Below are 21,243 nucleotides of genomic sequence, written 5' to 3' on the forward strand. Positions count from 1 at the left end.
GGCCGTGAGTTTGCAACTTCTATTTCCTCTCTCACTTTCTCTCTTACCTATACCCCACCCAGGTTCTCATGGCATATTATGTATTCTTCTCATGCACGAGGATCTGTAATGCACAAAGACCTTCAATGGTTCATTATTTCAAAGCATGCATAGTTTATACAGATTCATAACTTTCTATCTCCAAGTAGTAGATTAATGTTGTCCCCCACTGATGGCACTGGATCCTGAGTATTGAGAAAAATGGGAGAGTAGCCCATGTCTCTCTTTTGTTGATGAACTGGAGGTGCTCTGCTGTGTTTGACTTTGAGGTTAATTGATAAGACACACATATATCATTGTTGGTCCTAGTATATGAGATGACATTATAACATGCCATGATAATCTTTAGTGGAGCTCAGATAGAGAGGCAGAGGAAGACAGACATGAATGCCAAAAGTGGCACATGGGTGGTCCACAGACACGTTTGGTTTGGCTTAAGTAGTGTTTGAGGCATATCTGAAAATTGGAAAAATTTATAAATGCTAATGTTGCTTCCCCATGTGCCAGCTATTTGTAGAGCTGAATGGTGGATGCCTCCTTTACGTGGGGCATGGCCTTTTTACTTTGCCTCAATTGCCACCATGCCCTGTTGTTTCCCATCATGATCACAGGTGACAGCTTTCACTTTGCCTTGCACTTACAATGTTGTTTCTTCCATAGAGGAGAAATATTCCTTTGTTCCTATGTCTCTATCAAAAAGTAAAGGTGCAAATGAAAAAACAAAGGCCTGCATGTTTTAAGGAAAATGAGACCAAGCCTATTTTCCTCAGGACAGTAAAGAACTTCTTACCCACTTTCACTCATTTTGCTTGCTCGCCTGGTCTCTAAAGACATTTGAGTATGTAATCTCTTTGACGGACTTGGGAGAGATGTATTCTCCAGATTATTTTGCCTGACTTTGGACCTATCTTGGTGCAAATGAAGATATATTGAACCTTGAACCTTTATACCATCCAGAACCTGTCAGGAATCAGTTTTCTCAGGAGCACTTTAGAAGCAAAGGACCACTTCCTCTCCCTGGCACTTGCACAGCTCTTTTCATCTGTGGATGGCAGCCCATTCTCCAAGCTTTCATCATTTCCCTCTGTCTTCCTATATAAACATAGTGAGTCAGGTTTCAAACACAAGCTATGAGAACGTGTGTTTCTGTGGATGCCATAATCCTTTTACTCTGAACTTGACCCTTCAGTGTCCTGTAGTATGGATGGAAGCTCAGAAATGTACTCTTGCCAACAGAAGATTTATAATCTTATGAATGAATAAACCTTAGATCTTTGGAGGTTGATTTAGAAAGAATAGTACTGTTGGATTCTGAGTGTGTTTGTTTCAGTGGGGTGGAGTTAGCAATAGCATTTCCCTGTCCAATAGGAAGTGGGTAAATTGCCAAGCCACTGAGATCACTATTGTTGACTCAGATTCAGGAATAAGATTAGAGGAGGAAAGCTGTCAAGTAACCTTAGAATCAGGTCTGGTTGTGATTCTGCTTGCTCTTGGCTAGTGAGAAGGCTCTGAGCTGACATCAGTGGTCCCAGATCCTGGATGTGTTGCTAAACAATGTATGGCTTTCTGTGGACTCTTCATGGATGCCAGAGTTGGAGGAGATGTGGTGGTGGGTAGCAGTTTGCCTGTGATAGATGAATAACTATTTTCTGCATCGCCCTCTGGTGTGAGAGGCGGGGTGCCAGCTTAGAGAAAATTGCAGATCCTTGTTCATGATTCTCAAGCTGATCCAGATATAGCACTAACTAAAGACTTACTCAGAGTGAAAAGGAGGTGCTTATTTTAAGTGGAATCTTAGGATGAAGCTCTAGAAAGGATTGTAAGTCATTTGTTCCATCTCTCATCTGGTGGGTAGAGGGAGCTCCTTGCTAGATTTTCTAGAATTTGCTGAAGACCCTTTCTTTGTCATTATCAGGCATTAATTCCAAAAGGAGGAAGTAGCCCACTTTGATGCTCAGTCAGGAGGTAAAAGGAAATGGTCATGATGTCAGAGCCTATGTGTCACTTCAGCCTTAACCTGGCTTGCTTTGTGGTAGGGGTGTGATTTTCAGTGCTCTGTGTGAGCTTTTTAGGGGTGTAGTCACATTCATCAGAAGTACCTGTGCTCATTTCTTTTTCTTTGTAAACTATACATACCTACCCTTTTCCCCCATAATTTTGATCCTACCCCACACTTGCTATCCTGTCTTCCTCCCTTCTTTCTGCCCCATTTGCCCCTGTGATAACTAATTTGGGGAGTATCAGCTGTATGTCTGACACTTTGAAATGCCATACACTTCTCTTATTTAACATTCATAATAACCCCAGGAGGGCGGTATACTTATTATCTGCATTTTCAAGGAGAATAATATAGTTTAGTTACTTGTCTACTAAGCTTACACAGCGAGGAAGCCCTAGAATCAGGATGTGAGCCTGAGTTATTTAAAAACATTTTTTTCTATTGAGGTGTAATCACAGTAAGATGCCCAAGTCATCTTAAGTCTATATCCTAATGACTTCACACACACACTCTTACCTGTGCAATTACCTAGGTCAAGTTTCTGTCACCCAGAAGGTTTCCTTTTGCCCATACTCCCTTCATTGACCATACCCCTCACCCAAGACAATCACTCTTCTGATGTCTGTCACTGTAGAAGACTTTTGCCAGTGTTAGAACATCATATAAATGGACATATCATTTGTAGTCTTTTGTGTCTAGCTTCTTCTCCCTTATTATTATGTCTATGAGATTGATTTGTGTTGTTGCATGTAACAGTAGTTGGTTCTTTTTTATTGTTGTGTGATGTTCCATTGTTTAAATGTACAATAATTTATTCTTTTATTGATGGATATTTGAGTTTTTATTATTTTATTATATATGTCTTTTGGTGGACATATACACTCATTTCTCTTGGGTATATATCTAGAGGTAGAATTACTACATCATAGGATGACCTAGCATTGCTAGGTTTAGTTTTAGTAGATATTGCCAAGTGGTTTTATCAATTTATTCTTCCAGCAGAATGTCTGAGAGTTCCAGTGGCTCTACATTCTTGTCAGGCCTTGGTGGTCTTGAATGTGCTCCATTAGAAAGGGTGTTTCTTATATTTTGTTTTGGTTTTCATTGCATTTCCCTGATGCAATATCGGGCCCTTTTTCTTATGCTTTTTGGCCATTTGTTTGTCGTTTTTTTACGAAGTGCCTATTCAAGTCTTTTATCCATTTTATTAATTTGGCTGTTCATTTTTTTTCTTATTTGTTGACATTTTTACACATTTTAGATACAAGTCTCTTTGGTGATATAAATTGCAAATATTTTCTCTTGTTCTGTAGTTTGCCTTTTCACTCTTTTATTGATATCTTTCGATGAATGGAAGTTCTTCATTTTGGCGAAGTCCCATTTAGCCATATTTTTTTATGAACAGTGCTTCTGTGTGTGTGTGTGTGTGTGTGTGTGTGTGTGTGTGTTTAAACTCATTGCCTTTTCATCTCTTGGGTATTTTGAGGCAGAAACAAAAGTGGAGAGCCACTGCTATAGAAAGTAAGCCACAGTGAAACTGGACACTATTAGATTCTCATTTTTGATTGACCTAGAGTGCTGTCCTGAGCCCTCATGTTTATGAAGCACTTTGTATTTTATAGAGTCCTCTATCATTTGATCTTGTTTGATTCTGTTCAGCTCACTGAAGTACTTGCAGCAGGACCTAGTCCATTTTGATGGCAGAGGACTTCGATGGTCAACATTAGCTGTCTGGGGACTGTGGCACCTTCACATTTGCCATGGCCTTATGTGCAAGAGTGAAGCATTAGATTGCTGAGTTCAGATCCTGGCTCTGTGACTGTGGACTAGGTACTTAACCTATTCGAGCCTTAGTTTTCTCATCTACCAAATGGAATCATGAGAGTATATCAATCTCATGATGTCATTGTGAAGATTAAATGAATTAATTTATATGTAGTGCTTAGCAGGGCATCTGGCACATAGTGCTGGGTTACTACTGTACTTCTTATTTTATTATGGTGTTTGAAAGGATCCCAGTTCTTTTTTGGAATTCCACAGAGCTGTGATCACTGATTCCATTTCTCTTTCGTTGTGTTATATTTTCCCTTCCTCATTCCACCTCCCAACCTTGTGCATTCTCTTTCTTTCTCTCTCTTTCCACTTTCGTTATGAAAAGCCAGATACATTCCAAACATGAACTAAATTGATGCCCCATATGAAAGTGAGCTCTCTTACCCAGTAGTAGAATCATTGTAGTCAAGTGTAGTGTAGTTAAGAATTTTGCTCCTTTTATTTTGTTCTGAGGGACGGTGGCTAGTAGGGGCATAGGGAGGGTAAATGTAGAAAGAAAGTTGTTGCTTTATTCCAAAATAAAGTTGACTCATTTTCCTTGGTTCTAAGAAATCCACACATAAGAGATTTACATAGTAGTGATTTGAATTGTAATGAAGGAAAAGAAACTTGGAGCCTGAAGGACTGTTTTCTAGCTGCCTAGGAAGCACTATGATCCAGATGTACCTACACAAGTCCGAGAGAAAATTATCTGAACTTGGGATGATAGGATTAGAAATGAGTATGTTAAATCCACTTTATTCATTTCTCCACTACTCCTCCCCAAACAAAAAGGGAACAAAACCACATGTGGAAAATAACTTGTATTTTGATATTTCTTCTTGAAATGAAAACAAATCCTGTTGACTTTCCTGGTTACTAAGGCCAAGTGGCTTACTCTTCACAGCCTCTGAGTTTGTGTGAACTTCCTCTCTGTGGCCCTGGGTAAAAATTTTTTACTGTGTGCCATGAAGTTGATGTGACATCTGCGAGGTCCCTGCGAACTTGTATGCTAGGCAACTATTGTGGTCTCACAGTTTGATGATGAGCACCTAGCAAGAAATGACCTGGAAACATGTTGACTACTTGACCCCAGTGTAGAGAGGAGGGAGTCTTTGCTCTCTAGGGCGGTAAGCCTCAGACCTAACTGTACATCAGGATAGTTGGTTAAAATCCAAGTTCCCAGGCCTAGCTCAGAAGTTCAGATTCAGTAAAGTAAAGTGGGGTTGGGCTGGGAATCTCCTTTTGAAGGGAATGCCTGATTCTGAAGCCTGTGGTCCAGGCACAATACTTTAAGAAACACTCAGAGATCATGTCCAGAGACTTCAGGGTTCTACAGTGGACAGTAGCTTTGTAGACTTTTAATTTCAAAGTCTTAATGCTTTGTGTTCAGCTCTTTGAAAGGTGGAAGGGTAGAAACAATCCACTATGTCCCCAAACTACAGGGTCATCTTTGTGCAGTGTTGGCTGCCAGCACTCTGCAGACACCAGTGGGTCTGGCACACTGAATGGACTGATGGTGGGAAATGGTCACCTGGATCTGAGAATGAGAGTTTCTGAGAAGAGGAGGGAGAGCCCAGGCAGCTGCTGGTGTAGAGAGAAGTTATTGTGTCTTCTGTGTCATGTTTATGCTACAGTGTCAGTGCCAGATGTGGCCTCCACAGGAATGACCACCTTCTTAGGAATGAGTGTCTGTCCCATCATCTGCCTTTTATGCTCAACACACCTTCTCACCCACCCACTTATACCCTCACCCTCACCACTACCCCCCACCACACTTATTCACAACCTCACACATTCACACCCTCACCCCCAGCGCCCGTTAAATTGTCATCCTTTCTGTACTTAAATGCTTACATCTGTGAAACCTTTTTTTTTTTTTAAGGGAATGTTGAGGGATGATCAGTGAAAAGAAGCAAAAATGATATTTAAAGTATGTTCAACATAAATAGGTGTAGCATATTTGTTGGAACTATGGAAATAAGCCAGGAGCAGTGATTATAGATGGGTCAGATGAACGGGCTTCAGTGCTTGTGGGGCCCAGGCTGGTGGTGCTCAGGGCATGGTCAGCCTGTGTGTTTCACTACCGTGCTGCTCTGTGATCATTAGCAGTTCTATGGACTCAGGTGATAGTAAAACTTATTTCCCATATAGGAGATCTCTTCATCCCTTTTAGGCTTTCTCAAATTTTAAAGATGAGGGTTTACATCAGCAATTCTTAACTTTTTGAGTTACAGTCTTCTTTGATCTTATAGTTTGAATTGTTTCTACAGAAAAATACTTATACATTTAGAAGAAGGAAAGTGGTTTATGGACTCCCTGGGGTCCATCAGTGGCCCCTAAATAGAGAAATGCTTTAATGAGCACAGATTTCTCCCAGGTTAGTTTTGATGGCACAAGTCTCTTCTCATGGAGAGCCATCTGTAATGGGAACTCAACAAATACCACTTGATATTATATGCATTCTTTCTGGAGGGATTGAGTTTAGTTTGAAAGAGCAAGCCAATTTCAATGAAGCTGAAAGAGCTAATGCATGCATTTAAACAACTTAGCACCTGACATGGCAAGTATTCACTTAAAAAATACTATACATTTAATCATAATTACAAAGCCGATTAACTTCATAAAACTTCTCCAAGTCAAAAGCAGTTTAGAAGCATTAGACTAGATATTAGGAGACCAGGATCCCTCCAGCTTGGTATTTCCCCCTCTTTTTATCTCAAGTCCAATAATTTCATTCACTTCAATACAAATTTATTGCTCTCCTTCTATGAGTAAAGCACTCTGTTAAGCATTTTGGAGAACAAGAATGAATAAGATCTCAAGGAACAAACTTTACTCATCTGTGTCCCTTATCTGTAAGTAGAGTCATATATTCTGTTTCTTCGTACCTCCCTGGGACACATGGGCTTATTTAAAAGGATTTGGGGTGCTGGCTTTGCTTTTCGAGATTGGAAGGTGGCTCAGAAAAGCCAAAAGGTATTATACTTTCTTTATGTTGTTAGCCTTAGTGATGCTCATTTTATGGCGTGAGTGTTTCTTTAAGGGTCACCTTCATCAGGATCTCTGTACCTTTGTCACTGGGTTCATATGCATGTCCTCCTTTCTCCACAGGCCAGGGGTTATCACCATGCAGGCATTGTCAGAAGAGGACCGGAGGCTCTGGATGGAAGCCATGGATGGCCGGGAACCTGTAAGTGCAATTCTGGGAAGTAGAGCAAGAATAAAAGTCCTGAGTTGTTCGTTGCTTCCCAGGTGTGGTGATCGTTGCTGGTGCTCCAAAGCTTGGGGTCTCAAGATCAGTGTAGCAGAGGGAGTTTTTTTTTTTTATTCCTGGGCTGATATTTGTAGATGTTGATCTTCTGTGTGGGAGCAGTCCTTGAGCTTCAGCCTCTTTGTCTAAAGCATGGGTTCTACATGATACTACACCAGAACTTCCCCTTCGCAGAGGCAATTATAGCTCCCCTAAGTCTCTTATAGGAGGCGGAGTCCAGTCTGGTTTACTGTATATTTATTGATGCCTCCACAAAGCATTATCTCAGTCCCATTTTAATGGGATAAATGATCATAAAAGTGTATTCAGATTATGTGGTATCTTTTCTCACGGCCTTCTGGTTCAGCCTCCCCTTAATATAGTAGCCCACATCCCATTATATGCTGTGCGATTATCAGGGTCAGTGGAAGGGGTTAAGCTGGTAATGTGATCCATGCTCCCATTTCAGAGATGCTGGTCTCCACTGGGTGATGTAATCTTGTGATTGTTTTGTATCTTGTGACACGTAAAACCTACTTAGCCCTGCAGAAGACCCAAGAGTCAGAGTAGTTGTCTTATCTCGGTGCCAAGAGTATCCACTCCAGTGTTTAACAAATCTCAAGGTTACAGAAATCCTAAGAGAACAATCTAACCATGTCTCACCAGTAAGAGATAAAAAGAATCCACAGTGGCAGAGGGTCAATAATTATCACTTGCAAAAGGGACTATCAGAGGGGGAAATGTGTACAAGGGACATTAGGCCATGGCCTCCATTAACTGTAGAATTCTTTGCGTCAAGCTGGGTGTCCAGTGTAGATGATTCCAATTCATTTGTGTGTCTTTTTGTCAGCCTACCCTGTTTAGGTGATTTGTATTGATTAATGTACTTTTTTACTCAGCTATTTTGTTTACAAATGTGGAACTCAGTTCAATCAACTAAGCATAAACAGTGTTTGTATGATATTTAATAATATAGAACACAAATTAAAGAACTAGTTAAAGATTTTGGCACCTAAACTCTAATTAAACATTGTTTAATCTGAATTCATCTCCTGGGCTATATAAGATACCTCTGATTTTCCTTGAATGTGTTGTTACTGATAGAAACTCTCTCAAAAGCAGATACACATTTCTACCTTTGGGGCTTTGTGGATATAATAGCTGCTTGATGTCAGAGGCCTTTGAAAGCAGCTTCCCAAGTTCTCCTTCATCTTTGCTGTTATCATCTACCGTTAGTTGAGCAGTTTTTTCTGTGTGTGTAAGGCACAGATTTGGCACATTACACCTCTTAAAACATTTATTCCTCTTAGTACCTTATAAAATAAATGTTGTGATTCTATTTCACAGATGAGGAAACCGAGGGCTTAGAGAGGTTAAATAACTTGCCCCGAGTTGCACAGATAGTAAGTAGCATATATCAGTAGGGTACAGGCTGGATTGCTATAACAAAGAGACTTCAAAGTACAGTGGCTTAAATAAGATAGAAGTTCATTTCACCCTCAGAGCCCAGAAGTAAGCAGTTCATGCCAGGTACCATCCTCAGCCTGTGTCTTCCCAGGTTGTTCCAGTCATTGTCGTTTTCCAGCCAGATAATGGAGATGGAAACACCCAGGACCCAGAACGTGCGCTCATCATTTCCACTGGCCCAAACATAATTATATGGCCATATCTGTCTGCAAAGGAGGATGGAAAAATCTAGGTTGTGTATAGGCAGCCTTTGGCCCAGCCAGTACCCGGGGCATCTTATTGCTTCAGGAAAGAAGAGAAAGAATACTGTGGGGTGGTTCACAGTATCCACCACAGTGGCAAAGCTATAATTTGAACCCATTTCTAGCCCTAGACATATTTGGTTTTCAACTTTAATAGAGATAAAACATCAAATTCCCTTCTAAGAATCCTCAGTTCATTTTTACAATACTTTATTTGATTCTGTTGAGTAATTCTTCAATTCATAGGGGAGGAAATGCCCAGGAAGAAAAATCCTCTCTGGTCATACTCTTCTTGGTATGGATAAAAAACCCACTACAATTGGTAGGTTTTGTTTATTGGGGTTTTTTTGTTTTTTTGTTTTTCTAATAAGCTGAAGTTATAAAATTGCTTCACCAATTCCATTTTAAGCATCTCTTTCTTCCTCTTTTTCACCACTTGATATTCTCTGTCTGTATAAAATTGGTCTTCTTACTAACCACTTCAGTTTTCTCATAGATTAACATCTGGCCTCTACATATGGAAAGGATGCTGTTGAAAGAAACATCTCCTTGCTCCAGAATATACATATTAAAACAAGTTTACATACAAAATAATTCTGTTTCTAAACATAATATAAAATTATTTTCTCGTAGGCGCATCTAGCTTGCATTGAAAACCACACCTCAATGGGCTTTCTAGTTTCCTAAAGAGAGAGATAAATACAGACAAATGATGGTTGTGTAATTGGCAGAAATATTGGGCTTAATTTTGTCTCCCATTGCCGAGAGCCTGTAGGGAACATTACTGGTAATATATACCCAGTAGACAATTAGCAGCTCCAGTTTTAATTACCATCTCCCTAATTAGTTAAATCTGTCCCCTTGGGAATTTTGGCATTGGTAAGGGAGCAGACATCTTTTTTTCTGCTGGTTTTAGAGTATTTCTCTTATTTCAGGGAGATGTTAGTGGTGATACCTATTTTCGTTTTTATACTTATACCCCAATTGATCTGTGATTGATTACTCAATGTTGGGTTTCTTTGGGGTGTAATTTTAGTTTCCATCCTTTTTGTTTTTTCACTATGCAATAATGCCTCAGGATGTTTGGTTAAAAAAAAAACACCGCAGTGAACCCCACATCAGTTGATTTTACGATGTTTTAGCTATCTGTTACATAAAATATAGTTTTTAGCACTCAGTGACATTCTAGTCTGGAGAAATGTAGAATTTCTTGATGGTATTGATGGACAGATAATGAAGGAAGAAATTGGAGCTGTGTTCCTACAATAAGCATTATGGATGTTATCTGTGTTTCGATTCTGAATTCAAGTGTTAGAACCCAATTCAAACTTGTCTGGGAAAAAAACTGGATTAATTGGCTTATATAACTGGATAATATGGGGTATAACAGTTCTGGCCCATCCAAATCCTCAGACTTCCATAATATTTGGAGTTAGTTTCTTCTTTTGTGTTGGCTTCATTTACAACAGGTTTTTTTCCTGTGTAGTGGTGATATGTTTCCTAAATGTTCCAGGGCTTATATCTTATTATCAAGAACAGGATCAGGAAAGTTTTTCTGTAAGGGCCAGATAGTAAATATTTTAGGCTTTTGTAGCTACTTAGCTTTGCTGTTGTAACTCAAAAGCAGCCATGGACAAATGAATGGGTGTGCTTGTGGTTCAGTAAAATTTTATTTACAAAAACAGGTAGAAAGCCAGATTTCAGTCATGGGCCATAGTTTGTTACCTCTGATTTATAAGTTTAGTGGAAAGAGAGCTCTATGTAATAATTCCAAAGAAGTCTCATATTTGGATTCCATTGGATTAAATACTTGGACCAGCAGAGGATGGGATAGATGAACTGACCAGACCTGACTTACCCACTGCACTAGAACTGCATATGTGGTAGGGAAGGTTGTCTTCTCCTGAGGGAAAATCAAAACATTGCCATATGAGGAAGAGGGTGGTAAACACTAGGTGGGCAAAAATGATACAGTTTCTCTCAGCTCTGATATTGATATTACATTAAACTTTATATTTAAAGAGCTTGCTCTTTGTTACTTGGCCAAGATTGAAAACTATGCAAGTTTACCATGAAAGTCATACTTAATGGAGAAAGATTAATGCTTTTCCCTCAGAATAGGAACAAGACAAGGAAGCTTTTAGGACTCTTATTTCTCATAGTTCTGGAAGTCCTAGCCAATGCAATAGGGCAAGAAAATAAAAGCATAGAGATGTGAGTCTATAACTATTTACAAAAACTCAACAAGCTACCTAGTCAGATAAAGTTTTGAAATAATTCTGCTATATTTTCTTCACATTCTATTAAATCTGGATTGATTTAATAGAGCTGTAGAATCACCACTGCAGCTATGTAAGTTTTTGTTTTAATCTTCTGTGGCCATTGTCTAAGGCTTGGGAATAGACAACTTTCCATATTAAATTGACATGGAAATCTTAGTTCAAGGTGCATAAATACTATAGCTAAGAGAATTTTAGAGACAGCAGATTTTCTTTTGTCAGTTCTTAATAACTAAAGTTATCTTTCCTTTTCTCTTTGCATGTTGCTATTAAGCATGTTTGCTAAAAGCAAGCAGATTAGAATCACTATCAACCCACCATCATTGCCAACTCATACACACCCAACCTGGAGTATTTATTATTCTCTCTCCACTATGGAAAGATGACTCACCAAGTCAGTGATACTAATAGGGTAACTTGGAGCCTGAGAACTTGGATCAGCCTCTTTAAACTTTGTTCTCATATAGTTAGTTCTTAGCTGTGTTTAATGGTGTCTGTCTAGAACTGCTGCTATTACTTCATTATTTTAGAGGTATTAGTCCTTCATCACTTCTCAAGGATTCTTTAGTAAAATATTTCTCCACTTTAGGCCAGTTCTTGAAAACTCTTTTGACAGCGAGAAGGGTAGAAGTTTGGCAGATACCAGAATGATGTGGAATTAAATTAGGAAGATAAGAAACAGGTGGTGTAGCATCAAAGATTGTGTGAAAATCCATATATTAATTTGAAACTATGAAGTTGCTACCTTTGTAGGTCAAAAATGGCCAGTCACTGGTGATTTCATATGGCTCAACCTCCTTAGCCGTGGAGCAGAAAGAAGCACATACCTAGGCCAGTATCATACCCTTATTTATATAAGAGGGAATGCTATATAAAAAAGTCAGTCAGATTGATTTGGGGTAGATAATCCAGGTCTCCTAGCTTCTAGCTCTGTGGTATTTTTACTACAATATACATACTGCTGAATTATCAGTAAGCCACAGTTGAATGGTACCTCCCCTTACTTTTAAATGGAGCTTCTCGGTTGTGGTTACTGCAGTGGAAGAAGCGAAAAGAGGAGGAATCTAAGGAAAAACCACATCTAGTAAGAGGACAGACAGTGTAACTTCTTTCTTCCTACCTCCATTTTAAAGAAATGATCTATTTTAGTCCTTGTAGACTTTGAGACTGGACAAAGTGTGCCCTTTGCTCACCTTTCTTTACTATGCCCAAGCTCTAGCCTCCAAGTTCTTCAAGAACTCAGAATAATGGGCAAATTACATTGCATTTTATGCCCTACACCTGATGTCTGAAAGAGCAAGCTCTTATTTAAAGGAAAAAGTAAGATTGGTTGCTGTTAAGATGAGTTTCTAGGATCAGAAGCAGAATGTCATGGTGGTTAAAAATGTGGGCTCAGGCAGCTTGAGTTTAAATCCTTACTTACCAATAATAGCTCTCAAACACTGAGAAATGACCTAGTCTCTTAGAGCCTGTTTCTTTCCCTGCAAAATGGAGATAATAGTACCTTCATATAAGATTGTTAGGTAAGGATCAACATATACATATCGTGTTTAACACAAGGATTGTATATAGGGAAATGATCATTAAAAGTTAGATCTTTGTCTTTTTGGAGAGGAGAGGCAGATGTTGGGATACTTGGATTTTGTTTTCTAGCTTAATTGCTCAATTACTTGGCTCATTTGAGCACAGAGTTTATTTAAAGTTACCTTGCTCAAGCTCACCAGAATGCAGGGCAGGGACTGCTTTCATGAGTATGGAAATGTGACTTCGTTTAGCACTCAGTCCAAACTTCCAGGCTATGAATGAAGGAACAGGAAATCATCTTTAGCCTCCTTTGCTGCCACACAGCCCAGGCCTGACAATTCATAATCCCAGCTGTATGCTAAGCTCAGCACTCTACCATTCATTCTTTCATTTTCTTTTCTTGGTAAAATAAGTGATCGAAGGCATATGGATGGTTAAGAAGGTATAGGGTGAAATTGCTAAGTTCTTGTGTGTTAATGCAGGCCTTCCTCCTTTATGAGTGGAATGATGATTTGGAATGATAGTTCTGCCCATTTTGTGAAAGCTCTCTTTGTAATATAACATAGTGTGAACTGATGAAAAGTCTGAAAGTGAGGTCCCTAATTTGCTTTCCATTTCCCCAACTCCCATTCCAGCCCCTAGTCAGTCCCAAGTTGCTGGAAAATTGGATTTTAACTCTATTATTTTTTTGTACTTCTTTCTTTCTTACTGGGTCCAGAAGCTGGTTGCAAGCTTCATCTTTGAGCCACGTGAGTGTTTTTATATAGGCATAATTCATAAAAAATTATATCACCCATATTTTCAAGTCTTAAAAGAAATTTAATAATATTCACTTCTGTCCTTGTTCCCTTTAGTTAGATGTCCTTCAGAAGGACAATTTCTTATGAAAATCAGAGACTATTTAATTGAGCAACCTGAGCTATAAGGTAGAAGAAAGGAGAAAGAGGTCAGGTGAAATTGTTTTATGTTGGAGAGTTGGTGAAATTTTTCTAAGAAATGGAAATTTTGATAGCTAGAAGATTTTTGCTTGAATGTTTTGATTTAATAACATGCTAGTGACACTTACACAGGTTTAGACATTGTTCTTTCAGCATCTAGCAAACATATATAGGTTGTCTTCCAATCACTTTGATGGACATCAAGGATACCAAGATGAGAACAGGCCACATTACTAGAAATTTCATTTGTTTGCTGCTGTTTCCCCATTGCCTAGCACAGTGGCTGGCACAGAGTAAGCACTCAGTAGATATTTGTTGAATGACTGGAGTCTAAACTAAAGGGAAGAGTTGAGGGTAACAAGTTGTTTTTCTTAGAAAATTAGGTTGCTTCTATTACCTGAGACTGTGTGGGTAGATTTGAAGTTATTTGAATTCCTTGATTTTATAGTTCGTTTAGATACATATATACCTACTTGAACCAGTATTTAACTGAATGATCCTTAATATTTTGTGCCAGAGAATCAAGTAAAGCCTTTAGATCCTTTCTCAGAATAATGCATAAAATAAAATACATGGTTTACAAAGGAAAAATATCATTTAATATCAATATATTAAAGTCATTTGTAATATAATAAATATATGCTTCTTTATTATCACATTCAATAACAAGATATAAAGGCAGGTCTAATAACTCTTGTGAATGCCATGACCTGTAGCAGCGGTAATGTTCTGTGGAAATATCTGTGATTTCTATTGGTGACAAGTCGCAGATACCCTTGATACTACTGTGATTTGGTGCCCATGTTTATATTTGAAGGAAATGCTAAATTTAAGTTAAAAGCTAATGTAAAGAAAGGTTTTATTTGTTTTTCTCTGACTACCATCCAAGTTCATGGACCCCTATAGTCTCTCTGTGGACTCCATTTCTCCATTTCTTTGCAAAGATGTTTTGAGAGACTTACTTCTTGATTTTCAAGCCCTTGTTTCAGCCTATAATTGTACATTGATTAGTGTGATTATTTGATTAACATGTGTCCCCCTGCTGGATTATCATCTTCAAGAAGGCAAGAACATTGTCACCTTTTTTGTATCTTTTATGCAATGTCTGGCACAGAGTAGGTGTTCAGTATATACTTATCAAATAATCAGATGAATGACCCAAGGACAATTAAAGTATGGTTGGTTTGTCATGACTTGTTTTTTACTTAGGCTGTTTCCTGGCACCACCTACCTTTACAGATCTTCACAGATCCACTGTTTAATATTCTTACTTTTTTGTTCACTTTTTTGGTCTAAATATAACATAAAAGCCCTTTTGTTTGTCTTCAGCATTTTCTGCAATTCTCAGATCACTGTTGACTTCATCTCGACACCACTCTTTTATAGGTTTGAGCCTCTCGTGTTTTCATTTTGATTACATTGCCCTCCTTTAATCTTCCATCATTACTTTTGTCTTTATTATTTTAGCTTAACCTTTGAGAGTAGACTTGGTCTTGAGAGGGACTTTGAACCTCTCATTTTTGAACTGTTTGAGTATTTTGCAGTGAGTGTGTGTTAATTTTGTTATTAAATAAAAATCATAAGGGAGTTTCCTGTGTGTCATGTTTATTCTTTTAGACATTTCTCCTTCTTTCTTTGTCATTGATATTAGTTATAATAGTATTATCATACTTTGGTTGTGGAACCTTTGATTCCTGACCATAATGGAAGAGAGAAGTCTCTCTCTAGAGTTGAATGTGTAGTCTGTATCTCTCCAGAATTTTCTGTGTTGTTATTCCTATACATGCACATCCAGAAATAAGTTCTGTTTTGTAGAACTTTTGACATAGTATAGCCTTACTATAGATTACTAAACCTTCAGTCTTTGACTTTTATATTGTTTTCAGGTCTTCATTTCATCATTACAAACAGTGATGTAATGAAAATCTTTGTATGTACTTTACTGCCTACTTATTTGAGCATATATTTAGGATACATACCAACTGGAATTGCATGTTGAATGGTATGCGCATTTAATATTTTAATAGATATTGACAAATTACTCTCTCCACAAAAATGTACCAAATTATAGTTCCTCTAATTACTTATGAGGGTGCCAGTTTTCTCCGGATCTTTGCCAACACTGCATATTATGAGTTTGCATGTGTGTCTCTGTGTGCGTGTGCGTGTGTGTGTGTGTGTGTGTGTTTCAATCTGATGGTGGAAAATTTTATCTTGTTTTCATTTGCATTTCTCAAATTACTAATGAGACTGAAAATCTTTTCTCATGTTTCTCAACCGTCTGTATTTCTCCTTTTTTATATAGTAATGTATGTAAAGTACTTAGAATGATGTCAGATATGATTCATGCTATATATAGCATTATTATTATTATTCCTTTTTCAAATTTCTCTCCTTGGGATTACACCATCATTTTTCTCAGTTCTGCTTTCTTTTTAAAAATATTTTTCAATGACAGTTAGCATTCAATATCAGATTAGTTTCAGGTGTACAAAATAGTGGTTAGATATTTATATTACTTATGAAGTGATTCCCCTTGATAAATCTAGTACCCACCTGGTACCATACATAGTTATTATAATATTATTGACTACATTCCCTATGCTGTGCTTTACATCTCCGTGACTATTTTGTAACTGCCCATCTGTACTTCTGAATCCCTTCATCCAGTCCCCAACCCCCATTCCATCAGTTCTGCTTTCTAATGCCCAAGGTAGAAATAACGTTTTCCAGTGTTCTTTTTTCAGCTTATGTGACTTTTTCACTTAATCCCTGCTGGCATCTTATTTTCTAGCCATCCACTCCTGCTTTCAGGTGTGGAGTGGTGATTAACAAAGGGACCTCCTTCTCTCTTGGCTGAGCTGTCTCTATCCTGGTTCACTAGGCTGCATGATCTGAATGGGAACCTGAGGATCCTCCATGCCTCTCTTCTCTAACAATAGTCAGCAACCTGTTGAATGTCCCTAGGTACTACTAAGGTCCTTCTAACACTCAAATAAAAAATATCCCCTCACTTCTCACGGAGCCACAGGAATTGCAGTTTCTAGCAGCTGCAAGAGCTCTTAACCCTGTGCTGGTTATCCCCCTCCACCTGACTGACATGTGCGTTCCTTTTAGCCTTCTACCTGTGGTTCCATCTCAGAGCAGAGATAGAAGGTGCCTGCCACTCTTTCTACTTATTCTAGAGGGCAATCATTGTTCTGCTTCCGCCTTATTTTGTTAAATCTACACACAATTTCATATTTTCTGGAAGATCTTTCTGGTTTCATGGCCTAGGTTAACTACTGTCGAACCTTTGAAGAAATTGGCATGATCGAGACTGTAACTCTGAAGATTTCTGCTGTCAGTTAGTTGTTCCTTAAGGCCAAATTATGAGTTCCCTATTTTGTTTCCTCCATCTGGAAGATTACATCTTTATAAGTCAAGAATTTATCAAATGCTCTGTTGTGTGTGTATTATTTTTTAACTTTTCATTTTGAAATCATACAAGATTTTTAAAAATCTTATAAAAATATAAGAATTCCAGAATACCCTTCATGCATACACCCTAAATATCAGCATCTCGTATAACTACAGTAGAATTATTAAACCAGGAAATTAACATTGATACAGTATTGTTATCTACCTTACAGATCTCAAATTTTGCCTGTTGAACCACCAATATATTTTTTCTGTTCCAGAATCTCATTCAGGATCACACATTGCATTTTGTTGCCACATCTCCTTAGTTTAATTTAACCTGGTACAGTTTAGAGGCTTGGCTTATTAAAGGAACATTACTGTCAGTAGATATCCAGATAGTTCAGATTTGCCATCAGGACAGCATCCTATCTCTGTTCCCGTCTTGGGATGTATTTAGGGACTGTTGTCAATATCCTCTTTCTACCTAGGTAATAATGCATACCTTCCCACAATCACAGCACATATGTTTGTCTTCTTTCAGAGGCTCTCTGATATATATTCAATGTCATGTTTATAGATTTTCTTATAATACGTCTATTTCTTTTGGACATTTTGTCTTCTACCCTATCTCTGCACATCATATATTCTTCCTTGCCCAATTTACTATGTTTGTTATCGATATTATAGTTGTTGGCTTAACGACATTTGAAGCCCCTAAAATGATTTTTTGAATTAAATTTATTAAGATGACATTAGTTAATAAAATTATATAGGTGTCAAGTATACAATTCAATTATACACCATATGTATATTGCATTGTGTGTTCACCACCCAAAGTTAAATTTCCTTCTGTCACCATATATTTTAATATGATCTTAATAGATCTTAATAGGCATTCTGTAGCATGACCTCCCACCTCTAGCAGCAGCACCGATTACTGTTGGCCCTCTCTCAGATATTATGGTAGTGATTCATGGGAGCAGAGATTATGGTTGGATTAGTTTCAATTTTTTTTTCCCCTGTGAGAAAAGAAGCTAATAAAAGAAAGATCTTTTCAGAGTGACTTTGTTCATTTGATGGAATTATTGAACTGGCCTATATGTTCATTGATGCAGCTTTCTCTTACACCATAAAAGCCGGAGCGTGGTCATATTTGTTAGTGATCAAATCAAGGATGACATTTAAAAAAATATGTTGACAGAAGGAACTGGAAGCATTTTGAATATTAGGAAGTCTATGAATTAGGTTGTTTGCTTTGTGGTGAGGTGTGGAACAAGATAAGCACTTTTGAAAAATTATCTCTGCGTTCGCTGAATTGATCTCAGGCATGGCTCTTGATGCCAGTGTGACCTCATTCTTTTTAGGTGTGTTCCCGAAAACTCTGCCCATGACCCTGGAAGAAAACAACAGAACAAGTAAACACATCCTAAAAGCAAAGCCACTTTCTAGTATGGTTTTCAAAATCTTCCCTTTTGGTCATCTGGAAAATAGTGCAGACATGCGGTCTAATAGTTAACAGCCAAAGGCTGAGCAAAAGGAACTGGGGCCCTAGCCAGCCCCCAGCCAGCTGCCATTGGTCCTGCGTGCTGTGTGGTCTTGACCCAATGCCCAGAAAAGCAAGATTCCCCCCATATTTACCTCTTTATTTTTAAAAGAAAAAAAGAGAATGGGTGAGGGGAACCAGAAACTGGGCTAAGATTTCTCAGGTTAGAAATATGCCTTCTTATAATAAGCCATTACTAATTAGTTTTGTTTATCCCATAAATATAAAAAGAGCTTTACTTCAGCCAGACAAAGGAAATCATCAACATGCTTGGGATAGACCAACATGGATTCTTTTTATTTTGCAGGGAGGGGGTACATAGTGTTTAAATATATTGGAGTGATTTTTAACTTTCTCTCTTGGAATTACTTTGTGGAAATGAATGCTATCTTTCTCTTAGTAGTCATTGGCTATGCCAAACATCTGAATAGATAATGATTCTTTGCTCTGGCAATTTCTCCATCTAATTCATAAGTCTGTGTGTTGTCATCCCAAGAAGATATCGACTTACCGAGGGCAGGGATTAATCATATCTTTTGTGCCTTTAATATTATCTACCTGAGGTGCTTAGTAGAGTGTTTTGAAACATAATAAGCACTTATCTCTCATTGAATTAACTTTGAGACAGTGACTTGAGTTGGGTTCTGTTATGTAATCTAAAGTTGAATTCATTTGTTGAATGTCTTAGGTTCAGTAATATTGGGGCACTCTAAATAGGAATTCGTGAAGGCAAGGATCTTGACTTTCAGTTCTTTACTATATTCCTAGCACCTAGTACAGCCCCAGTGTATTGATTGAGAATTCATGTTCAGTCAATATTTTTTGAATGAATGAATGAATTAAAAAAAAGAATACCCAAGGGTGTGTTTCTCTTTTTAGCTATAGGCTTTGAACTTACTATATTTAGTTTTATGCTGCTCAGGATTCCTTTTCCATTTCTTGGTGACTGTTGGTGTAGGGCAGAAACCAGTATGCTACACCAGAGAAAGTCTCAGGTTAGAAGGCTTACTAGAAACTAAGGATCTGGCCTTGGTTGAGAAGTTTGTCATCTTTCAATTGTTGAATACTCTATGTAGTGCCAACAGTAAACTTAGGATGCATACGTGTCTATGCATATATAATAGCATATAAATGTACTTGTATGTATATGTTATATATATATTATAATTTCTTGCCATCTGCCGGCTTCCTTGAAATTATGAAAAATGCATAGTTACGCTCAGAGCTCTGGTTCCTGGTGGTCAGGTTGCTGTGTCGTGAGAGCAGCTGTGACCACCAGCGTCCTTGTGGCCACGCCGAAGGAGCTGAGTTGCTAGGTAAGGACTGATCTTAAACTTTCAGTTCCTGAGACTATTTCTTTACTTTAGCCTTTTTTTAGACTTAAAAAAATATATACCCTAAGAAAAAGTGTGTGTATATATATACATGTATGCACATGCACACATACACATCCTTACCCCTGCAATGATGAGGTACGATAGAGAAGTTGGCAATAGTCATTAGTTATATTTTAAATGGGTTTTACTGTGTATGTAAGAGGATCCCTTTTGTCTTAGTTTACTCTGTTAGTGATAGTAAAAGGGCTTTGGGGTCAGCCAATCCAAGTTTGAATCCTGATTCTGCTGTACAGCTTTGAGCAATTTACCTACCTTCTCTGAGCCTGTTTGCCCAGCTGTAAAATGGGGAAAGTAATAGTGCTTATGAGACTCGAAGAGACACCCCATTGTTTCACATCAGTTCTGCAAAGATTAGCTATCCAACTGACAGTGAATTCCAGGACTTTAGATTTTATATATGCTTACATGCATATTACATCATTATCTAGAGACTTGCAAAATCTATCCCGACTCTATGCTGACTGCCTTTTGTGCTAGTTATAGTCAGTGAAACTAAAATAATTCAGAAAAACCTAAGTATAATATATTTTGGGGAGTAGCAGAGCTTAGAAGAGAATAGAAAGCAAGAAAGCAAAAATAGGAATACTAAAAAAAATAAATAAACTTAGGACTGAAAATTGGAGGAACATGTGGTTCTGAAATTGTCAGGCCAGTTTTGTTAACTTTATGTCAATATAGTTACATTAAGCAAGCATAGAAATGACCTACAGTTTAATTTCCAGAGAGAGTTGAAGTTATCTTGGCAGATGGGATTATGGGGCTTTTTAGGGTATACTACTTTCCAGTCTTTGTTGCAGAGAGATCAGAGGCCAAGTGATTAATATGTTCCTTTCTATAAATAGACTCAGGACCAGAGTTGTATCACTCTCAGGAGTTCCAGTAAGCCTTAATTATTGCCACTATCATTTCTTTATCCTAAAATATAATCCTAATTTGTATTGTGCATCTGCTATTCTGTGGTTGGAGCTAAAACTATCCCATCAGAATCAGTCTTTGGAGGTTAAGATCAATTTTACCTGAAATGTGGGCTATTTCTTTGAGTAGGTTGGTATATCAATCAGTATTCTTAGTGGGTTTAACACTGTTCAGTAGATTATTCTAACTACAAACACCATGTCATTGGCTTGGTTTGTGTACTCATCACAGCCAGAGGAAGACTAATGCAAGCAGAGGAAGGAGTTAGACACAAAGGGCAAGTCTGAGGTGCACGGAGCAGGGAGAGGGCTTGAATAAGTTCCACTGATTTGGTGAACAAGGGCTTTGTACTCTGCAATCCAAGGATGAACTTGGGGAGGGTAATATCGGAACCCTCTGAAGTGCCATACAAGATGTTTTGTATATGGCTGTT

At 38.1% G+C, this 21,243-nt stretch overlaps 1 protein-coding gene across 4 annotated transcripts in view; it reads left to right on the forward strand.

Moving 5' to 3' along the window:
* The window catches only part of ARHGAP26 (Rho GTPase activating protein 26), a 381,779-nt gene that overhangs the window by 136,745 nt on the left and 223,791 nt on the right, over positions 1-21,243 (forward strand). For all 4 annotated transcript variants that reach the window (XM_039836423.1, XM_039836425.1, XM_039836426.1 and 1 more), the window contains exon 11: positions 6,965-7,043. In XM_039836423.1, coding sequence (XP_039692357.1) covers positions 6,965-7,043 — 79 coding nt within the window. The remainder of the gene's footprint in view (positions 1-6,964; positions 7,044-21,243) is intronic.

Source organism: Pteropus medius, unplaced genomic scaffold (assembly GCF_902729225.1).
Source record: "Pteropus medius unplaced genomic scaffold, Ma_sr-lr_union100, whole genome shotgun sequence".
Lineage (NCBI taxonomy): Eukaryota > Metazoa > Chordata > Mammalia > Chiroptera > Pteropodidae > Pteropus > Pteropus medius.